General features: G+C 41.8%; 1 protein-coding gene across 1 annotated transcript in view; it reads left to right on the top strand.

Annotated features, from left to right (window-relative positions):
- Positions 1 to 18,739, top strand: part of GPR139 (G protein-coupled receptor 139) — a 45,617-nt gene extending 26,878 nt beyond the window's left edge. Inside the window, exon 2 of the mRNA XM_032242844.1 lies at positions 14,418 to 18,739. Within this exon, the coding sequence (XP_032098735.1) occupies positions 14,418 to 15,352 (935 nt within the window). The 3' untranslated portion in view covers positions 15,353 to 18,739. The remainder of the gene's footprint in view (positions 1 to 14,417) is intronic.
- Positions 18,740 to 19,964: the final 1,225 nt, after the last annotated feature.

Raw genomic sequence — 19,964 nt, 5'->3', positions numbered from 1 at the left:
GATGATGCTAGGAGCCCCTGACATGCCTTCTGAATCCTTGAAGTGGTGGTCATTATAATTGTGGTCAGCTCTCATGACACCTGCTGCCATGGAACCCTGGGTATGTAGTTGAACCATACAGCATGCTTTAGAACCTTGGTATAGACTAGTTCACTTTTCCCCCTAATGTCACATGTTATTGCCTTTTCTTCTTTTAAGTTGGAGACACTGGATGCAGACCTAATATGAGGAAGTAGCTAGAGGATGCAAACTCAATAGTTGCTGGTTGCAATTTATACACGGCCTTAGCTGCAGAACATGCAGGCCAGCTGTCCCTTAAAAATGATCCCTAAGGGTTGGGTGCAGTGGCTCATGCCTGTAATCTTAGCACTTTGGGAGGCTGGGGCAGGTGGATCATCTGAGGTCAGGAGTTCAAGACCAGCCTGGCCAACATGGTGAAACCCCATCTCTACTAAAAATATGAAAATTAACCAGATGTTGTAGTGGGTGCCTGTAATCCCAGCTACTTGGGAGGCTGAGGCAAGAAAATGGCTTGAACCTGGGAGTCAGAGGCTGCAGTGAGCTGAGATGGCGCCACTGCACTCCAGCCTGGGCGATAAAGTGAGATTCAGTCCCACCCCCTAAAAAAAGATCCCTAAGAAGAGAAGCTTTAAGACTAGAAAGACAGCTTGAGTCACTGACTGGTTTGTTTTGTTATTGTTTCTGTTTTATATGATCATAGCTCACTGCAACCTCCAACTCCTGCGTTCAAGGGATCCTCCTGCCTGAGCCTCCCAAGTAGCTGAGACTACACGTATGCACCACCACACTAAGCTGATTGTTTAACTTTCTGTAGCGATGGGGTCTCACTACGTTGCCCAGGCTGGTCTCAAACTCCTGGTCTCGAGAAATCCTCCCAGTTCGGCCTCCCAAAGTGCTGGTATTACAAGTGTGAGCAGCTGAGCCTAACCATTTTTTTTTTAATGCATCTGTTTCTTCACTGTAACACTCACAGTCCCTACCATTCCTGGATCCTCCTGTGCCATTCTTCTCAATCTCACCCTGCATGTTTCTCTGAAACCTTCCCTCGCCATAAACTCAGAACCCAGAACTCATGGCTGCTTCTCCAGATGCCCAAGAAAATGCCTGAGCCTCCTGGCTTACATTTGCCACTTGGTAACGTAGCCTCTTTCTCTCTCTGCTCCCTTCACAGGAGAGGGAAATAGAGCTGCCATCCTCACCTGCAGCCTCACAGCATGTAAAATGGCACATAGTACACGCTCAGCACATGCTATGGGAATAAAAGAAGTCCCAGAGAGATGAGTGACTTACCCAAGCCACAGAGCTAATTGGCCACAGAGCAGAATTCTACTGAGTAGGAATGGACTGTAAGCTCCCTGCGGATGCAAACCACTTGTGTGCTTGTGTATCGCTGCATCCCTGAGTCTGGAACGGTGCCTGATTCACAGCAGGCATCTCAGTAAACATTTGTTGAATGAAGAAAATGAATGCCCATCTCATTTAATTCTTCCTTTGTCCTTGTCTTCATGGGAGAATGAAGCAGGATAATGGGAAATAATGGCTTTGTGTTGGCTGCATTTTGTATGCACAATTGATAAGCTATTTGCCCACAGCTAAAAATACCTACCCCCTGGCAGCCATTGGGAGAAGCAGATGGATGATGCTTAGCTCAAGATGTTTAATCAAACAGCGACAACCCAGGCAGAGCCTCAATTAGCCTCTGACACCCCAGTGAACTCCAGATGAAGAGCACAGAAGCCTCTGATTTCCTGTTGGTCCCCTGGAACCCAATAACCATCACCCCTGGGTCTGTAAAAACAGATGAGCATCCCCTGGCCAAGGCAGTCACTAGCTGGAAGTCCGTGGATGGGCAGGACTGGCAGAAGCTGAGCACGTGGGGCAAAAACAATGGAGAATCAGCCAGTGGGGACCATCATTCGCTATTGAAAAGGGGCAATGGGCAGGAGCTCAGTTGTATGCCCTTGATTTCGAGAAAGTGATTAGCTCTCCAGATCCCCTTACCCCTGCTGATTCCCAGGGGCTGGGAGTGGCGAGCATTCTCAAAGGCCATACAACTGCTCTGAAAATGATTCTTCTCTCAACTTCCTTTATGCCTCATACATGCCAGCTAATGGGCACTGTTAAAAAAATAATAATAAGTTACAAAAGAAAACAACTGGTCCATTTCTATGTAATGGTCCGTTTTCCGAGCTGATTGTGGAGGTATCCGGACAAGCAGGTGTATCAAGTGCACTCTAGAGTCTAACAAATTGTTTTTGAAACCTGGGTCTAGCACACACTTCCGATCTGGGCAAATCCCTTAACCTCACTGAGCCTCAGTGTTCCTGTCTTTAAAGTAGGGATATTAACAGAAGCTATCTCATGATGTCGTATGAGGATTAAATTTAGTGCAAGTGAAACCTCTGGTAAGTGAGCCAAACACAGTCAGTGCTCAATAAAGGGAACTGTTATTGTTAAATGTACCAGCCTTGCTCAGGTGTTGGAGGGTGGGAAAGCTGGGAGAGACATTCGTTGCCATTGTATACAACCTTAGCTTCTTAACCCTTTCAAGCCTGAGACTTATTATCTATAAGGGGATGAAATAGTGTCCACTTTACTAGTAAGGATTAAGTACTAAATATTTAACAGTAGGCATTAGGTATTACCTGACATTATAATGTTAGGTAATATATCATATTATAGACAAGCAGTATACTTGGCGTATATGAAGAAGTGAGCTCAGTGCCTAACATGAGAGAAGCACTTAATGGCTATTAGCTGGTCTGACGGAAAGGTAAGGATCTCTTCTTTCATGCCTCTTTACCTTTGCACATTGCTGTTCACTCTCCCCAGAGAACCCTCTTGAGTCTTATCTGCCTGTTAAACTCCCACTCATCTTCCCTAGATGTGAGCCACGATGCTGTCATTATCATTATTATTGCCTATTATGAACTGACTCATTTTACAGATATGGAAACTGAGGCCTTAAGGGAAGGAGTAGCTTGTCCAGGAGCAGATAGGGGTCTACATCAGAGACCAGTCTAACAGGGTGGCGTCTCCTGACAAACTCAGGACATTTTCATTGATTGAGTCGGAGAAATGGGGTCCTTCCTAGAGCTAGTTCTCACAAATCAAGAAATATATCAGAAGACTGTTCCTAGAATTACCAGTGCTTCTTCTGTCTCATCGAGCCTTCGCCTGGTTCAATTTACCACCTTAGCAGGACTGATTGTTATGTGTCCTTAATAACATGACCACTTACTGAGTGCTTTCTTTAGGCCAGGCTCCGTGCTAAGAGGTCTGTGTGCACAATTCTCTCTAATTCTCATAGCATCCCTTTGAAGCAGGTACCATTTTTACTTCCATTTTATTAGTAAGGAATCCAAAGCTCATTGTGTTTACACAACTTGCCCAAAAGCACCAGCTAGAAAAGCACAGATCTAGAAGGCACACCTGGATCTGCCAGGCTCCAAAACACATGTCTCGTGTCTCTGATTTTAAGTATCTTCTCCTCTCTGGTAACCCATCTGCTCAGTGTTTGCTGGAGAGCCACCTGCATGTTCAGGACTTGTTCTTGTAAAGCCCTGACCCCATCTGTCTTTATGACAAACTCCTAGAACTGAGAAAACACCACTGCATTCATCACTTGATATGAAACTTGATCCAAGATAGCGCCATCGAGTGCTTTCAAGATACTTCATCTTACCAGCTGTGCCGTCTTTTGCAGGTGGCTTACCCTCTCTGAATAGCAGTTTCCTCATTTGTAACATGAGGACCAGAAGCCTGTATTCCCACCTGCACTGCCATCTTCTCATAGTTGGCTTTTTTTTTTTTAATCAACTCACTTTTTAAATAAACTGACCTTATTATATAACCAGGTCTTTATCACTGCCTTACATGGAGAAATAACATTCCTCTAATACCATTTAAACTAAATGCATAATTTTTAAAGTAAATATGTTCAGCAGTGAATCATGTAAAATCATCTCATCCCTGCAGAGCCGCCCAGCACAAAACAGGTGCTGCTGAATGTAGGACAGTCATTAGAAAATGAACTTTGGGAATGAGATCTACAGTCTGGAAACCAGCGGGTCTGTTGGATGGCTTGGATGTGGTTTCATGATTGAGATCTACAGTCTGGAAACCAGCGGGTCTGTTGGATGGCTTGGATGTGGTTTCATGATTGAGGCCTAGCAGTTGTCATGGTTACCCAGCGAAGCTGCCCATGGTCAAAAAGCCAGAATCAATTCTGCCGTCAAGAGGAGGTCAATTGGTTGGCAAGGCTGACTCCAGCCCTGCAGCCCGGATGCTGACTCACCTTTCTCCATTGTCCTGAGTCAGACTGCCCTGGGTTGGCAGCCATCTTATCTCTTGCTGCCTACTCATCAGCAAGGAGGAGACTTGCTAGGTCTCAACTGTTCTGGTCTACACTGGAAACCATTGCTTTGTTAATTTCTGGGAGAAGCCAGGGAGGCTGCACCATGGATCCAGGGCCCAAGATCCCAAGGACAAATTCACAACTATGTTCCACCTTGGCAAACATCACCAATCCAACACAGCACCACTAAGCCCAGGCATGGTGTTAGAATACTTTTCAACGTGGCACCCATACAGCCATAACCAGTAGATTGAAGAAGAAACATGATCCCCTATAAAGGAAGATACAAAGAAACAGAAAATGCTTATTCTAGCTTTGAAAAGAATCCACTCAAGTGCTAAAATGTAGTTTAAAAAATGAAAGAAAGAAAAAGAAAAACACAAAAAAGAGGTCTTCACAAGAAAAATATAGAGAGATGACAGCGAAGCTACAAAGAAAATTAAAGAGCTATCAAAATGGGAAATAAATTTTAAAAGAACAAAGGCTATTTCAGAGGATGCAAGAGACAACTGAGTCATCGTGCAATAATGGCTTTGCAGTGTTTGATTCTACAGATAATGACCAATGCTATTCTCCACCAAGCAGAGAAACAAAGTAGGGGGTAAGGGCTGGAATACAGCTGCAACTAGAGGTCTTAGGGTAGAGGCAATGAAGAATTTCCTGATAGGGTGACAGAGCTGTTCGTGCCTGGAATAAACCACAGAGAGAAGCTAGAATCTTCGCTGGGATTCCCTGAGAGCTTGACTCTCTCCCACTCATCTTTGCATCTAGTGCAGGTTTCTGCCTCTAGAAGATGTTCAGTAATTGTCTGCCAAACTGAACTAGCCAAATGTTAAAAAGTAACAATAGCTAATGTTTTCTGAGTGCTTACTATGTGCCAGAAACTGTGCTAAGTATCATGCCTATGTTATTTTATATAGTCTCATAATATCCTATGTGGTGTTATTTATTATTATGCCCATTGCACAGATGTAAGAATTGAGGCTCAGAGACATTAACTCGCTTCCTCACCATCACACAGTTGGTAAATGGCTGGCTTGAGATTTGAACCTGGGCTGGCTGCCTCCAGAGAGTGTACTCCTAACCACTATGCTCACAACTAGGATAGGTTCTTAGGTACCCAAATATTTGGGTTAGAGTCAGCCTCCAAAAAAAATAAAAATAGCCCTTTGGGGAACCTGAAAGTCACCCTCCCAAGGGGTTGTCTTTCTCATGGTGGGAGAATCCCTCTGCCTAACCTCCACCCCGCTAGTCTACAATCAGTTTTGTGCTTCTACTAACCAACTGCAGGAAGAAGTCTCCACATTCCCAGGTTTCTGCCTTGGGGCAAGAGTAACAACAGGAAACAAGGATGGCCACTGGCCAGCTAGCAGTGCCTGCAATTGGATACAGTGGGGCAGCAGCCCTGGGGAACCTTTTCCTGCTTCTCTCCTAGAGGGCCACTCAACACAGAACTTCCTGGAGACCTCTCAGCACCTTCTTCAGAAGCTAAAAGACTGACCACTGAGTCTCATCAGCATCATCTTTTTATTTACCTTTCTTCCATCTCAGGGTCCAGAGTGGGGCAGGTAAGAGTGAGGGAGGTGATAGCCACCACACACAACGCTGCATCACACAATTCGCTCTCTACCCCTCAGCTGTTCTAAACAAGTGCATTGCTGACTTCTTACCTAGGAGGCTTAGAAATTGATCTTCCTAAAAATTCATCCTTGGAGCACCTCCCAGAAGCAGGTAAAATAACACCACTGCAATTGTCCACAATGCTAGGGGTTGGCATGACATGAGGGCTGACTCTCCTGATGCAAAAGATGGCAACTTTGTGAGAGAAATCCTTTTTTCTTTTCTTTTCTGAGTTGGAGTCTCACTCTGTTGCCCAGGCTGGAGCACAGTGACACAATCTCGGCTCACTGTGACCTCCACCTCCCTGGTTCAAGCAAAGAGAGAGATGCTTTTAAGTAACAGGAGATGGTGACTGAAAGGGGTGAGTAGCTTCCTTTTTCCTAAGTTCACGAGAACACAATTTAGGATGCAGAGAAATAGGATTTGTAAACAGTCATTCCAGGAATCTAATGAGCCCGAATAAGCAATTCTCATTCCTACTCTTAAGACCCAGGGAGGGGAGCACTACACACTGGGATCTGTTGGGGGGAAATAGGGGAGGGACGGTGTGGGGTGGGGAGTTGGGGAGAGATAGCAAGGGGAGAGATGCCAGATGTAGGTGATGGGGAGGAAGGCAACAAATCACACTGCCACGTGTGTACCTATGCAACAATCTTGCATGTTCTTCACATGTACCCAAAAACCTAAAATGCAATAAAATAAATTTTTTTTAAAAAGACCCTTGTGGACTGAGGAACGGTGCTCAGTTGTAGCCAGCTCTTCTTCACATAACTGCCATTGCAATCAAAAAGTTCTTCTTGTGTCTATTTGTAGCCTCCAACTTGAACTCTTCTCCGTCTTTCAAATTCTCTTAGCTGCCTTTAGGAGGGAGGGAGAAGGAGCAAGAATACAAGAGAAGTGGAAGAGAGGTGGGAAAGAGGAAAGAAAAGTGTGTTACCCTTAAAACCAGCGTCTCTACTTTTGGGAGTTTATCCCAAAGAAAGGCACAAAAATGGTTCATGAACTTAATGCTAATAGTAACAAAAATAGTCATAATAAGTAATGTCCAGCAATAGGTGAATATTTCATGAATATCGTCGATATATGGAAAAATCTATTATTTATTTCTAAGTGAAAAAAACAAGTTGCACAACATTATTGTATCATCTCATTTTGTGGTGATAATCATTATTACTAATTGCATCATTCTTGTGGACCTATAAGCATCCTGGAGATATAAACACCAAATGGCCAAACAACATCTGTCTGGTTATCTATTGCAGTATAGCAAATCCCAAAACTTATAGGCTAGAAGCAACAATTTATGATTATTTGTCATGGTTCCTGGGCTGTCCGGGCTCTGCTGGGCAGTTCTTGCTTCTGGTCTCTCATGCCTTTGCAGCTAGTGAGCAGTGGGACTATAGTCACTTGGGAGCTTTATTGAGCTGTACATCCATGATGGCTCATTCCCATGGCTGACAGTGGATGCTGGATGTTGGCCATGAGCTTCACTGAAGCTTTCAATTAGAGGCCCTACACATGGTCTAAGCGGCATGCACCTCTCACAGGAAGGCAACTGGGTTCCAAGAAGGAGCATCCCAAGAGCATGTGTTCAAAAGACTCATTTATGACCTAGCCTCAGAAGTCATGCACTGTCAATTCTGCCATAATGTATTGGTCAAAAGTAAATTACAGGACCAGCTCCAACTCAAGGCATGGAGACTACACGAAGGCATGTGTACCAGGAGGCATGGTACACGACATGGTAACTATAAGGCTAGCTGCCACATTCTCTCTGGAAGACAGAGTTTTGACAGACTTTCCCTTTCTAATTTTTAATGTAGTCATTAAATGTATCAACTCTGCTGAGTTGATATATTTAACAGCTTGGTTTAATGTCCTGGCTCACCATCTAGCTGTGTGATCTCAAGCAAGTTACTTAACCTCTCTGAACCTCAGGGCTTTCCAATCATGTACCCACTACACAGGGTAGTTGTGAAGATTAAGTGAGGTGTGTGTAAGATGCTTAAAAGTGCTCTGAGCAGTGGATACACAATACAAGTAGACAAATTCTATTTGTTATTATTATAAGACACTGATGTAATGTTCAATTTTTGACAGATGTATTACTTTTGTACTTGAAGAAATAGTTTCTAAAGACAAGAAAAAGTCAATGTAGCAGAACTAAAAGATAGAAACTCAGAACTCCCAGTCCAGCTGCTTCTTCCAAGGAGCCTGCAGAGACCCCTTAGTCATCACAGACACAGAAAATACCTCGAGAAGACCTTGACCCTTTCTCTCTGGGCCCACAGACGATTCAGTGGTGTGGTCTGACAACAAAAAACCTGTGTTGCTCTCTCAACCAATCCCCAAATCCTCTCAGGTTTGAGCACAGTAACCTGCAAAATACAGGAAATGAATTCCCCCAAGAATATAACCAAGAAGCTTTGCAGTCACAAAACATGGGCTTTTTATTATCCAGGAGCTTAAACCTGTCCAGCAACACCATTGACAGAAAGGATTTGCTTTTTAGAGGCACTGACATTTTGGTCGTGAAGTTCAGCAGGGCTTGTTTGGATGGGATTGGTTAGGTTTCCTCAACAATGGAATGCTTGGCTCAGTTTGAGAAACGGAATTTCAGGCAGTGAGGACTTGGGTTTCTTCATTTACTCACCTCTTATAAATACACACAGATGCTGTCAACACCACTCTTTCTCTTTGGGGAAAATGTGCCACTGTGGAAATGAAAGAATTTTTTAATATGGAGAGTTATAGCAAATGTCAAGCTTTTAAGAGTTGAAGTCTCTACCTTTTCATTTCTTTTTCAGAAAATCAATACACAGGCACTGCACCATTCCCCTCTGGGTCTCCTCGGCTCACACTTCTTTCTCCCACCCCAAGGATCTCCTACATGTTCTTGATGTTGCCTGGGGGGAAAATCTACCTGTACAAAAGAAATGGGAAACTCACTGTCTGCGGGTTACTTTCTCAAGAGAGGCAATCACTAGGAACTTCAGGAAATGTCAAATATGAATACCTAGCAATTTCACTTGGAGTTGATGACTTGCCTGACTTAAAGCATTAATTAGATGGGGCTGGAATACTTTTGAAGAGTTTCGATATGGAGAATTTTTAGCACCACACTTCAAACAGGGTTCAGCTAGGGAGGAAGAAAAACTGGGAGAGTCACTCTCTGTAGAATCGATACAGATAGAGAGAGCACTTTTTCTGGGGACACCCCACCATTTATGCATCCTACCTCCTTGGGAAGCAGGGATGTAGGAGGGAAAGTGGGCATTGTTTAATGGATGGGGGTAAAAAAAAGAGGTTGTGGCTGAACATGATGGCTCATGCCTGTAATTCCACTACTTTGAAAGGCTAAAGCTGGTGGATCACCTGAGGTCAGAAGTTCAAGACCAGCCTGGCCAACATGGTGAAATCCTGTCTCTACTAAAAATACAAAAATTAGCCAGGTGTGGTGGCAGGTGCCTGTAATTCCAGCTAGTCAGGAGGCTGAGGCAGGAGAATCGCTTGAACTCGAGAGGCGGATGTTGCGGTGAACCAAGATCGCACCACTGCACTCCAGCCTGGGCAGCAACAAGAGAGAAACTCAGTCCAAAAAGAAAAGGAGGTTGCAATAAATTATGGCACTTTTCTACGTTGGGGGCAATCTAAGGAACAGGAATCACATTCTTTATGTAGAGAACCCTTTTCTTTGAAAATAAAGCAGAATCTAATAAACCAGAAAGTCAGACACAGCCGGGGTCACCATTTTCATTATTCTCCGGCTCCCTTACTTGTTCTGTTTGTGACTTTGAGCAAATTATCTAAAAATGCAAGCCTTAGTTCCTCATCTGTAACATGGGAAATCAATCTCATGTCTCTCTGTCCCATGAACATAACAAGCTGATTCCCACCACAAGGCTGTTGCACTTGCCATTCCCACTGCCTAGAAACATTTTCCAACAGATATTTGCATGACGGATCCCTAGATCCCTTCTTTCTTTTTCTTTTTTTTTATTTTTCCTTTTTTTTTTTTTTTTTTGAGACAGAGTCTCACTCTGTAGCCTAGGCTGGAGTGCAGTGGTGTGATCTCAGCTCACTGCAACCTCCATCTCCTGGGTTCAAGTGATTCTCCTGCCTCAGCCTCCCAAGTAGCAGCCATTATAGGCGCCCACCATCACATCCAGCTAATTTTTGTATTTTCAGTAGAAATGGGGTTTTACCACGTTGGCCAGGCTGATTTGGAACTCCTGACCTCAGGTGATCCAACCGCCTCAGCCTCCCAAAGTGCTGGGATTACAGGAGTGAGCCACAGCACCTGGTTAATCTTCTATTCATCCTTGATTGAACCAAAATGTCATCTTTAATCTCAAAGTTACTCCCCTATCAATTTGTCCCATCCCTTGGTGTTATTTTTCCTAGTATCACACCTGACATTCTCTTGTGCATTTGTGTGTGTGTTTACTTATTGTCTATCATCTCCCTCATTATACTACCAACTCCATGGCAAAAGGGAATCTGTCCACTTTGTTAATCCCTGTATCTCCAATGCCTCATACAATGCCTTGCATAGTCAATGCCCAGTTAATATTTGCTGCATGAATAGACTCTCAGTCAATAGCTACCATCCATTAAGTGCTTCCCACATGCTAGACACTGTTTTAACCACTTTGTCAAAATTATCTCACTTAATCCTCAAAACAAGCCTATTAGGTGGATAGTCTTATTAACCCCATGATGTGGTTTGACTGTGTCCCCACCCAAATCTCATCTTGAATTGTAGCTCCCATAATCCCATGTGTCATGGGAGGAACCCAGTGGAAAGTAGTTGAATCACAGGGTTATGTCTTTCCCATGCTGTTCTCATGATAGTGAATAAGTTTCATGAGATTTGATGGTTTTATAAAGGGGAGTTCCCCTGCACAAGCTCTTGCCTGCCACCATGTGAGATGTGACTTTGCTCCTCATTCGCCTTCTACCATGATTGTGAGGCCTCCCCAGCCAGGTGGAACTGTGAGTCAATTAAACCCCTTTTTTTGTAAATTACCCAGTCTCAAGAATGTCTTTATTGGCAGTGTAAGAACAGATGACTGTGCCCCATTTTATAAAGAAGGGAATTGAGGCACAGAAGTATTGAATAAATTTGTCCAAAGTCAAGGTGGTAATAACACCCAGGCAGCCCAGCCCCAGATCCCACACTCTTAGCAACTGGACTCCCATACCCTTGATTTGATAGAACTTTAGACCTCAGCCTCTTAATAGCTTGAGTTCCATGAAGGTCTGGCTATGTAGGATTAGGTCAGAGGGCAGGGATTGGAAGCCAAGCCTTTAATCAGGACTCTTCTCCAAAGCCTTTGTCCTTCTTTCTGTATCTATTCACCAACAGCTCTTGTATACTGTATTCTTATGTATCTCTTTAATGCTTAGCCATTTATATGATGTTTCTCCACTCTCTGAGTAGAGACTTGTATATCCACCAGAGTACCCAATATATATCCACCTTAGGCCTATGCACAGGCATTTGCCCACAGAAAGTAGATGCTAAATACTTTTTGGAAAAATTTCTGGATGAATAAAACATTTTGAAATGTTTTTCAACAGAGCACAGCAAGGCTGTTTAATAAAAGAAAGCTATAAAATGCAAGAATGCTTACAAAGCAAGCAGAACTCAATATAAATATTCTTTGTTTTAATAAACCCAACTCTTCAGACTTCTCCCCCCAAGAAGCTTTACACATGCTGTTTCCTTTGCTTAAAACACTTTCTCCTTCCAACCTTTCTGCCTTTTAACCTCTTCCTGGTCCTCCAAATCTCAGTAAAGATTTTTCTGATTCCTACTCCAAAACATTCCGTCATAGCATTCACTACATCTTACAGTTAATGCATTTTTTTTCTGTGGTTCTTCAGCTGATCTTTTTCTTGCCTCACAAAATCTAAGCTCCATGCAGGCTAAACAGACCACGTCTATTTTGTTCATCATCCCCTCCCAGAGCACAGCTCAGAATAGGTAGATGAACCGTGTTGAATGCATGAATACAGTTTTGAAATATCAGCTTTACAAATATAAAGGCCTTTGCTTTAGTGGGTCTCTTTGCTTAAGTAGTGACTTAAGTAGGACATACTCATGATTTTTCTCTACATTCTGTGCAGAATAGCATACCTGCATAGTACTCACACCCCACTGGGAATAAGTACCAATATTGCAGGTTGGTTTTGAGCATGGATGTTGGTCCTGAGTTTAAATCCTGGCTAATTAATACATTCAGTATCTTAAATCTCCACCATTTCAAAATGCTATTTCAAAGTGCTTTGGACAAAAATAAGGACAGCAAAGACTTAAAAAAAAAAAAAGCTGATAACACTGAGAAAATATGGAGCAACTGGAATTCTCATATTCTGCTGTTGGGAATCTAAATTAATAAAACCATTTTACAAAGCAATTCAGCAGTATCCGTTAAAATGAAAGATGCACATACTCTAAAACATAATATACTTTCATGTGTACATTAGCCCAGAGAAACTTTTATATATAAGTACTTCTCGTGGAGACTCACATCAAGATATTAACTACAGTGGTTCATAACAGCAAAATCCTGGAACCAATTTAAATGAATGGACATATTTAATATAATAAATTATAAAGAAATAAATAAATCAGTAAGTTCCTACAGCAGAATGCCATGTAGTCATTCAAATGAGTGAACTACATCTTCATGTAGTAATAAAAATGGGTCTCAAAAATATAATGTTGAATGACAAAAGCATTCAACATTAAAGTATAGATTGGCAGGTTCATTATGAAGGAAAGCAAAAGGCTGGGCACAGTGATGTGCATCTGTAGTCCCAGCTACTTAGGAGGCTAAGATTTGAGGATCGTTTGAGCCCTGGAGTTCAAAACTGTAAAGCACTATGATTGCACCTGTGAATAGCCACTGCTCTTTGGCCTGGGCAACATAGAAAGACTCTGTCTCTGAAAAAGAAAGAAAGAGTATGCAGACATGGCACTGGACACTGCACACCGCCTGCAGACGGTGGTTGCCTATAAAGAAAGAAGATGGAAAAGAATGGGAATAGAGCTTCTTCAGAGGAGACTTCGACTGTATCTACAATGTCACTTCTTAAAGAGAGCTGAAGCAAATATGGCAAAATGTTAAAATTTTTGAAATCTGAGTGATGAGTATGCCACATTTTGAAGGTGTGTTTATTATAAGACACTTTTACATGTGAACTATTGTATAATAGTTTAAATGGCTACCAAGAAAGGGAGAAAGAGAGACTAAGAGGGACAGAGAGAGGTTGAAAGAGAGATCTGGTTCTAGCTCTGCCATTGGATCTCAGACAAGGAATATAAGCTTTCTGAGAATGTGGCTTGCAAAATAGCATTATCAGTGTTCAAATTTCAGGGTTGACTGTGAGAATGAATGAAAATAAATGTGAAGAATGAATTCTAGATATTATCTGTTGGAATATCATTTTGGAGTGAGTCCCTAATGACTTTCTAAATATGCTTAATTCAGGAAGACTTTTTTTTTCAATTTGATCAGAAATTATATAGAGGTATTTTCAAAACAAATCTGACCCCATGAAAAATAATACATTGCTGCTGTTTATGCAAAAACCATGTATTATGTTGGTGGATCAACCTAATACATGCACATTTACATAGACAAATATAAGCATAGATTTTTTTATTAACTGTGATTTCCCTGCGGGAGGGGAACTTTGATGATTGGAGAACAAGAATCAAAGGAAAATGTACTTTTCCCCGCTAGTATTTTTAATTATGTACCATGTATGTAGATTACCTATTCCAAAAATAAATGTAATTTATTTTTAAATTAATCTGAAGGTCATGATCGTCTCTGCACTTTCAATTTTAAATCTACTTAACAAGGAAAGATCCTAAAATCCAAGCTCTGAAGAGGTTCTTAAGAGGTTATGCAGTCCCATCTCTTTCCCAAACACATATAGCAGGAAATGCTACCTCAGCCCTATATTCTTCATGCAATTGAACAAAAGAAAGAGCATAAGATCTGGGATCAGGGGATCAAGGTGTGGTTCCTGTCACCACGAATTATTAACTGTGTGGCTCTAAGCAAGTTGCTTAAGTTCTCAGAACCCCGGTTTCATTCCTAAAATGAGGAGAATGGCGGCACCACCTCTCAGAGGCTCTCAGAGCCCAGGTTTCATTTCTAAGATGAGGAGAATGGCGGCGCCACCTCTGATGGTTGTGTTAGAATGTAAGCATAACTTTAAAATAGTATTCACATGTTCGTATGAGGTGCTATTTGTAATGCCAAGGTTGTCTGTCAAAAGCATTGAGTCAATCATTTTGACTTCCATGGGAGTGCACAATAAATATATGCTTAGGGCCCCCATTAGAGCCAACGAAGTCATCTTTGCTTCAGAGGTAAACCAGTTTTTCTTCTCTCCACAGCAAATATCTTGACCGTGATCATCCTCTCCCAGCTGGTGGCAAGAAGGCAGAAGTCCTCCTACAACTATCTCTTGGCACTGGCTGCTGCAGACATCTTGGTCCTCTTCTTTATAGTGTTTGTGGACTTCCTGTTGGAAGACTTCATCCTGAACATGCAGATGCCTCAGATCCCCGACAAGATCATAGAAGTGCTGGAATTCTCATCCATCCACACCTCCATATGGATTACTGTTCCATTAACCATTGACAGGTATATCGCCGTCTGCCACCCACTCAAGTACCACACAGTCTCATACCCAGCCCGCACCCGGAAAGTCATTGTAAGTGTTTATATCACCTGCTTCCTGACCAGCATCCCCTACTACTGGTGGCCCAACATCTGGACTGAAGACTACATCAGCACCTCTGTGCATCACGTCCTCATCTGGATCCACTGCTTCACTGTCTACCTGGTGCCCTGCTCCATCTTCTTCATCTTGAACTCAATCATTGTGTACAAGCTCAGGAGGAAGAGCAATTTTCGTCTCCGTGGTTACTCCACAGGGAAGACCACTGCCATCTTGTTCACCATTACCTCCATCTTTGCCACACTTTGGGCCCCCCGCATCATCATGATTCTTTACCACCTCTATGGGGCACCCATCCAGAACCGCTGGCTGGTTCACATCATGTCCGACATTGCCAACATGCTAGCCCTTCTGAACACAGCCATCAACTTCTTCCTCTACTGCTTCATCAGCAAGCGGTTCCGCACCATGGCGGCCGCCACGCTCAAGGCCTTCTTCAAGTGCCAGAAACAACCTGTACAGTTCTACACCAATCACAACTTTTCCATAACAAGTAGCCCCTGGATCTCGCCGGCAAACTCACACTGTATCAAGATGCTGGTGTACCAGTATGACAAAAATGGAAAACCTATAAAAGTATCCCCGTGATCCCATAGGTGTGGCACCTACTGCCTCTGTCTAATCTATTTCCAGATGGGAGGGTGTCCCATCCTACGGCTGAGTAGCTCTCCTTAAGAGTGCTAATCTGATTTTCTGTCTCCTGCAGACTGAGCAATTCTCAGACTGGCAGATGAGAAGAGATGGAAGAGAAGAAAGGAGAGCATGAAGCTTGTTTTTACTTCTGCATTTATTTCCACAAAGTCACATTGAAAGCAAAAGCTCCTACCAATTTGAAGATGCCATTGGAGGTTGTGTCATCATCCTGTGGCCAGTTAGGACACAGAGTAGAGAAATAGTCTGTGATTTTGCTCCAGTACCATCCACAGTCACTGGGAGCCATTCATTTATGTGACTTACAAAGTTCCAGTAGCACGTAGCTGAGCCTGCACTCTTCTTCTGGGAGCTGAGGTCATTCATCACTTCCCTGTGCTGTTCCCAGGAGCTAACAATACTAACTGTTTCAGGATTTTTTTCAAGGTGCCCTTTGTCCTAGAGAGGGTTGTGGTCTTGAAGTGGCCCTGGCACTCCTAGCTTCAGAATGACACTGTGGGAATAGAAGAGTATTGGATCCCATCCAAACTCTGGCCAGAGCTTCTTCAGAAAATCTCCAAACCCACATAGCTATGACCTCAAACCTGGGGGTCTAAGAGGCAGTTTTCTATTTATCATTATGTATAGATTTTCTCTATCTCCTCCAAAACAAAGACCCTGCCTGGTGCGCAGGGGGAAAGGAGGAATTCTTGAGCCCAGAAAAACAAAAAAAAAAAGCCCACACTTGCCATTGTTTCAACCCGTCCCTGTGTCAGCTGCATATGATCTCGTTACTCAGAATTGCTTCTTGTTATGGTATCACTCAAGCTTCCTAGAGAAGCCTTTTTACGTGTCGAGTTGCCAACCCTGCCTCCTTGCTTGCTGAGGCCCTCACCAAATTGTTTTATTTGAAGTGACTTCCGAACTGAATTTAATATTCAAGGGTCAGGAACTGCAGCTCTGCGGGTATGAGAGGAGGTGTTCTCAGCTCTGCCTCAGAGCCCAGCTGGCGTTGCCATTTCGCCACAAACGCAGACACAAAAAGTGCCCATGCTGACGCTTCGTCTGCCCTTTGACGCACATGGCTCAAAAGGGTAGTGCCAGTTCTTGGTAAAGCTATTTAACCCAGATCCTTTGCAAAATGATAAAATATAACTGTTTATTTATTCTACCCTTGCCTGTCCAAGGCAAAAAGATTTCTAGGTGGGCTTCCCTGGAAATTGCTACTTATGTGTGCACCATACACACACACACACATGATTATCTTCTATGTTCCTGTTATTTCGCTTTTTTTTACTTCTGTCTCAGATTCCCAGTATTAGAATTCATCCCTGTTTTGGAAGAAATCTGCCAAAATGATTTGAAATTGCGTGATATTTTTGGTGGCCAAACAAAAAGCAGAATGGTCCACCTGGAATACTTAGTTCCTCAGGCTGGATTTTTACTGCATTTTGTCCCTAGATTGGAAGACATGTCTATCTTTTTTAAGGGAATTTGCAATAAATGAATGGGGTAAGAAAAGGCCCCAGGGCAACACAAACCCTAAACTTCGGCCAGTGTTCTCAATACTAATTCAATATAATCTTAGGTCCTATTAGTCCTGATTATCCTAATTCTTACCCCTTTTAAAGTATTGCAATAGAATCTCATCAGAGCCAAGGATTAGATTCTAAAGTCAATGCAAAAGATAAAATATTAAAGAGCCAAAATTACCTTTGCAAAAGATCCTCCAAAAAGAGACATGTTGGAGATTATATTCCATTGCTTTCAAAACCTAACACAGCTAAGTTTTTCTCTAGCATTGGAACAGGTTGCTGTTTCTCTGTTTGATGACAAGGCAGAATTGGCTCTCATTTAGGGACCATATTGTGTGATTCTAATGTATCTGAGAACATTAGGACCACCCTGGTGCATCAAGATGCTTCCACTGAAAGGAGTTCATGGAAGTTGTCTCACTGAGGGACAGATCTCCATCTCCCATGCTCCCCAGGGCGTATGCTTATTGAGTGGAATGGTAAGCAGATTCCCTCCCATCCCTAAAATTGCATTTCTCTCTGTCTCTTTTTTGCCAAGCATGTATAATTGAACATTTGTTCATTAAATCTGTGTATGATGCAATTCCACCACACCTCCTTATGAATGGACATTGACCAAAGGCTACCTATACTGAATATATATATATATATTTATTTATTTGTTTGTTTGTTTGTTTGTTTTTTAAACACGTAGCTCTGAAAAATGCTAGTTTGAGCTATACATGAATGGGTCAAAGTGCAATATCTACAAAGGTTAAGCAATTCCTTTTTGAGAATGTATATAAGATGGAAAAGATGTATGTGACTCTCCATGCTCTCTGCTCCATGTTTTTAATTGTATGTAAAAATTGTCGTTGTTTAAAAACTGCGTGTGCATTGGGAACATTTTCCTCAGACACTTTCATTTATGACTTCTCTTGATGATAGAGGCTCTACCATGTAATATTGTGATCTCTTTTCCTCTGAATATATTTTATATTTTGCTAAATGATATTTAAAAGAGGTCCACTTCTCGAAAGCACCCTAGTGAATTGCTGTCTTCTGATTAAAATGCAAATGAATGCCCATTGGGTTAGGTTGATACATATCTCTTAAAATTTATTTCAGATTATCTAAGGACTTTTAATTTATTATTATTTATAGTAATAATTATGGACATCATAAAAAGGGTTTTTTTGAACTCTAAAACTTTAAAAACTTGTAAGCCTTTTCTTTCAGGCCAGTTTTGAAAGTAAAGCCTTGAATTTTGAAGCCTGTCATGTAATCAGCTGCTGCTGGTGGCACTGAAGCAATTGCCTTATTTTGGGTTTTTGTGGTGTCTCTTTCAAAGACAGTTAACTAGCTTCTCTCTTGCTGTATGATTTGTGTCATTGGTTGGACATTGCAATGATGATACACACCATCATGCTGTGTCATTTTATTGAACAACTTGAAGGCTGAAATGTCTTATGGGGAAGGAAATGAGGGGAATGACAGACAAACCATAAAAGACAGACCAGAGGGGGCATGAACTTGTGTGTTGCAAACACCCTGCTATTGGAAAAGATCACTTTGCACAGTTGGTACCTCCTGATTCAACATGGGGAGCCTACCCGAAGTGAATAAAAGACTCTAATGTTGGCTATTCCAGTTCAAAGAATGGAATAGAAGATTACCATAGAAAAAAAGCAAATGTTCATATTTTCTTAATTAGATTATATATTGTGTTTGGACTTGTTTGTATCATAATAGATTCTAATATGGTGCACACTTGGTGTTTGGTGTTTGCATCTATGTTCAAGCAATTGCAGTATGCTGTTTTTATTACTATTATTTTTAATCGATAAATCATAATTGTATACATTTATGGGATACAATGTGATGTTTTGATATACTGTATGTATACAATGTGGAATAATTAAATCAAGCTAAGTTAACACATCTATCACTTCACTTATCATTTTTTTGTGGTGAGAAATTTGAAATTTATTATCTTAGTTATTTTGAAATATACATTGTTATTGACTCCAGTCACCCTGCTATCCAATAGATCTCAAAATTTATTTATTCCATCTAACAGACTGTGTGCCCTTTGACAAATGTCTTCCCATCCCCTGCTTCTCACCTATTTCCAGCCTCTGGTAACTATCATTTTACTCTCTACTTCTATGAGTTTCACTCTTTTGGATTCCACATATAAGTGAAATTATATAGCATTTGTCTTTCTGTGCCTGGTTCATTTCACTAAGCATGACACCCTCCAAATTGTAGAATGCTGGTTAAAACCTTTAACATTTAAATGGACATCTTTCTTATACATCATGCTGGGTGCTAGACTAAAACCAGAGTTCTACCTGACCCCTGGTTAGCAGATATAGCTCAGAATTTAAGACCACTGAACTCTGCTCCCTATACTCCTAAATTAGGTAGTTTACTGGGTATAAATCTGAATTCTCTTCTGATTACATCCTCTTTACATCTTTGAGATGGTGATGGATGCATTAATAATCATAACTGGAAATCCAGCATCATGTATAAGAGCTTGGGCTTTTGTGTCAGACAGTTATGAGTCCATGTCCCAGCTCCAACATTTACTAGACGTACGGACTTAAACAAGCCCTTGGAGATTTCTGAAGGACTCCCCTCATCTAGAAAATGGTGCGCAATTTAAATGTTTCTGTTGTCTTCAAGGTTTGCGGAAACTCTTACAGGAACCCAAAATTTGGCATCAGTTATTGCAAGCCATAACTTTCTGGCTGTGTGACCTTCAGCAATGTTCTCAATCTCTGAGTCTCAATTTTCTCTCCATAAAATTGAGCTAATTATAATTCCAGTAGGTACCTTATAAAGTGATTATTAGTAGCAGAGCTTTAAAAATACTTCCAATTGTACATCATTTTAAAGGTGAGGAAGTTAGGACCAAAGAGATCAATGAGGTGAATGATTTGGGCCTGAATGGAACCTAGGTTACTCAACACTCTATCCCTTTCACCTCACCTCCTTATCTTCTTTGAAAAATTCTAAGTCATCCCCACAAAGCATCACATTGTTTCTAT

Source organism: Sapajus apella, unplaced genomic scaffold (assembly GCF_009761245.1).
Source record: "Sapajus apella isolate SASKATOON/1434 unplaced genomic scaffold, GSC_monkey_1.0 scaffold51, whole genome shotgun sequence".
In the NCBI taxonomy this organism is placed as follows: Eukaryota; Metazoa; Chordata; class Mammalia; order Primates; family Cebidae; genus Sapajus; species Sapajus apella.
The sequence above is the reverse complement of the archived record's forward strand: the minus strand, read 5'-3'. Positions and strand labels throughout refer to the sequence as shown.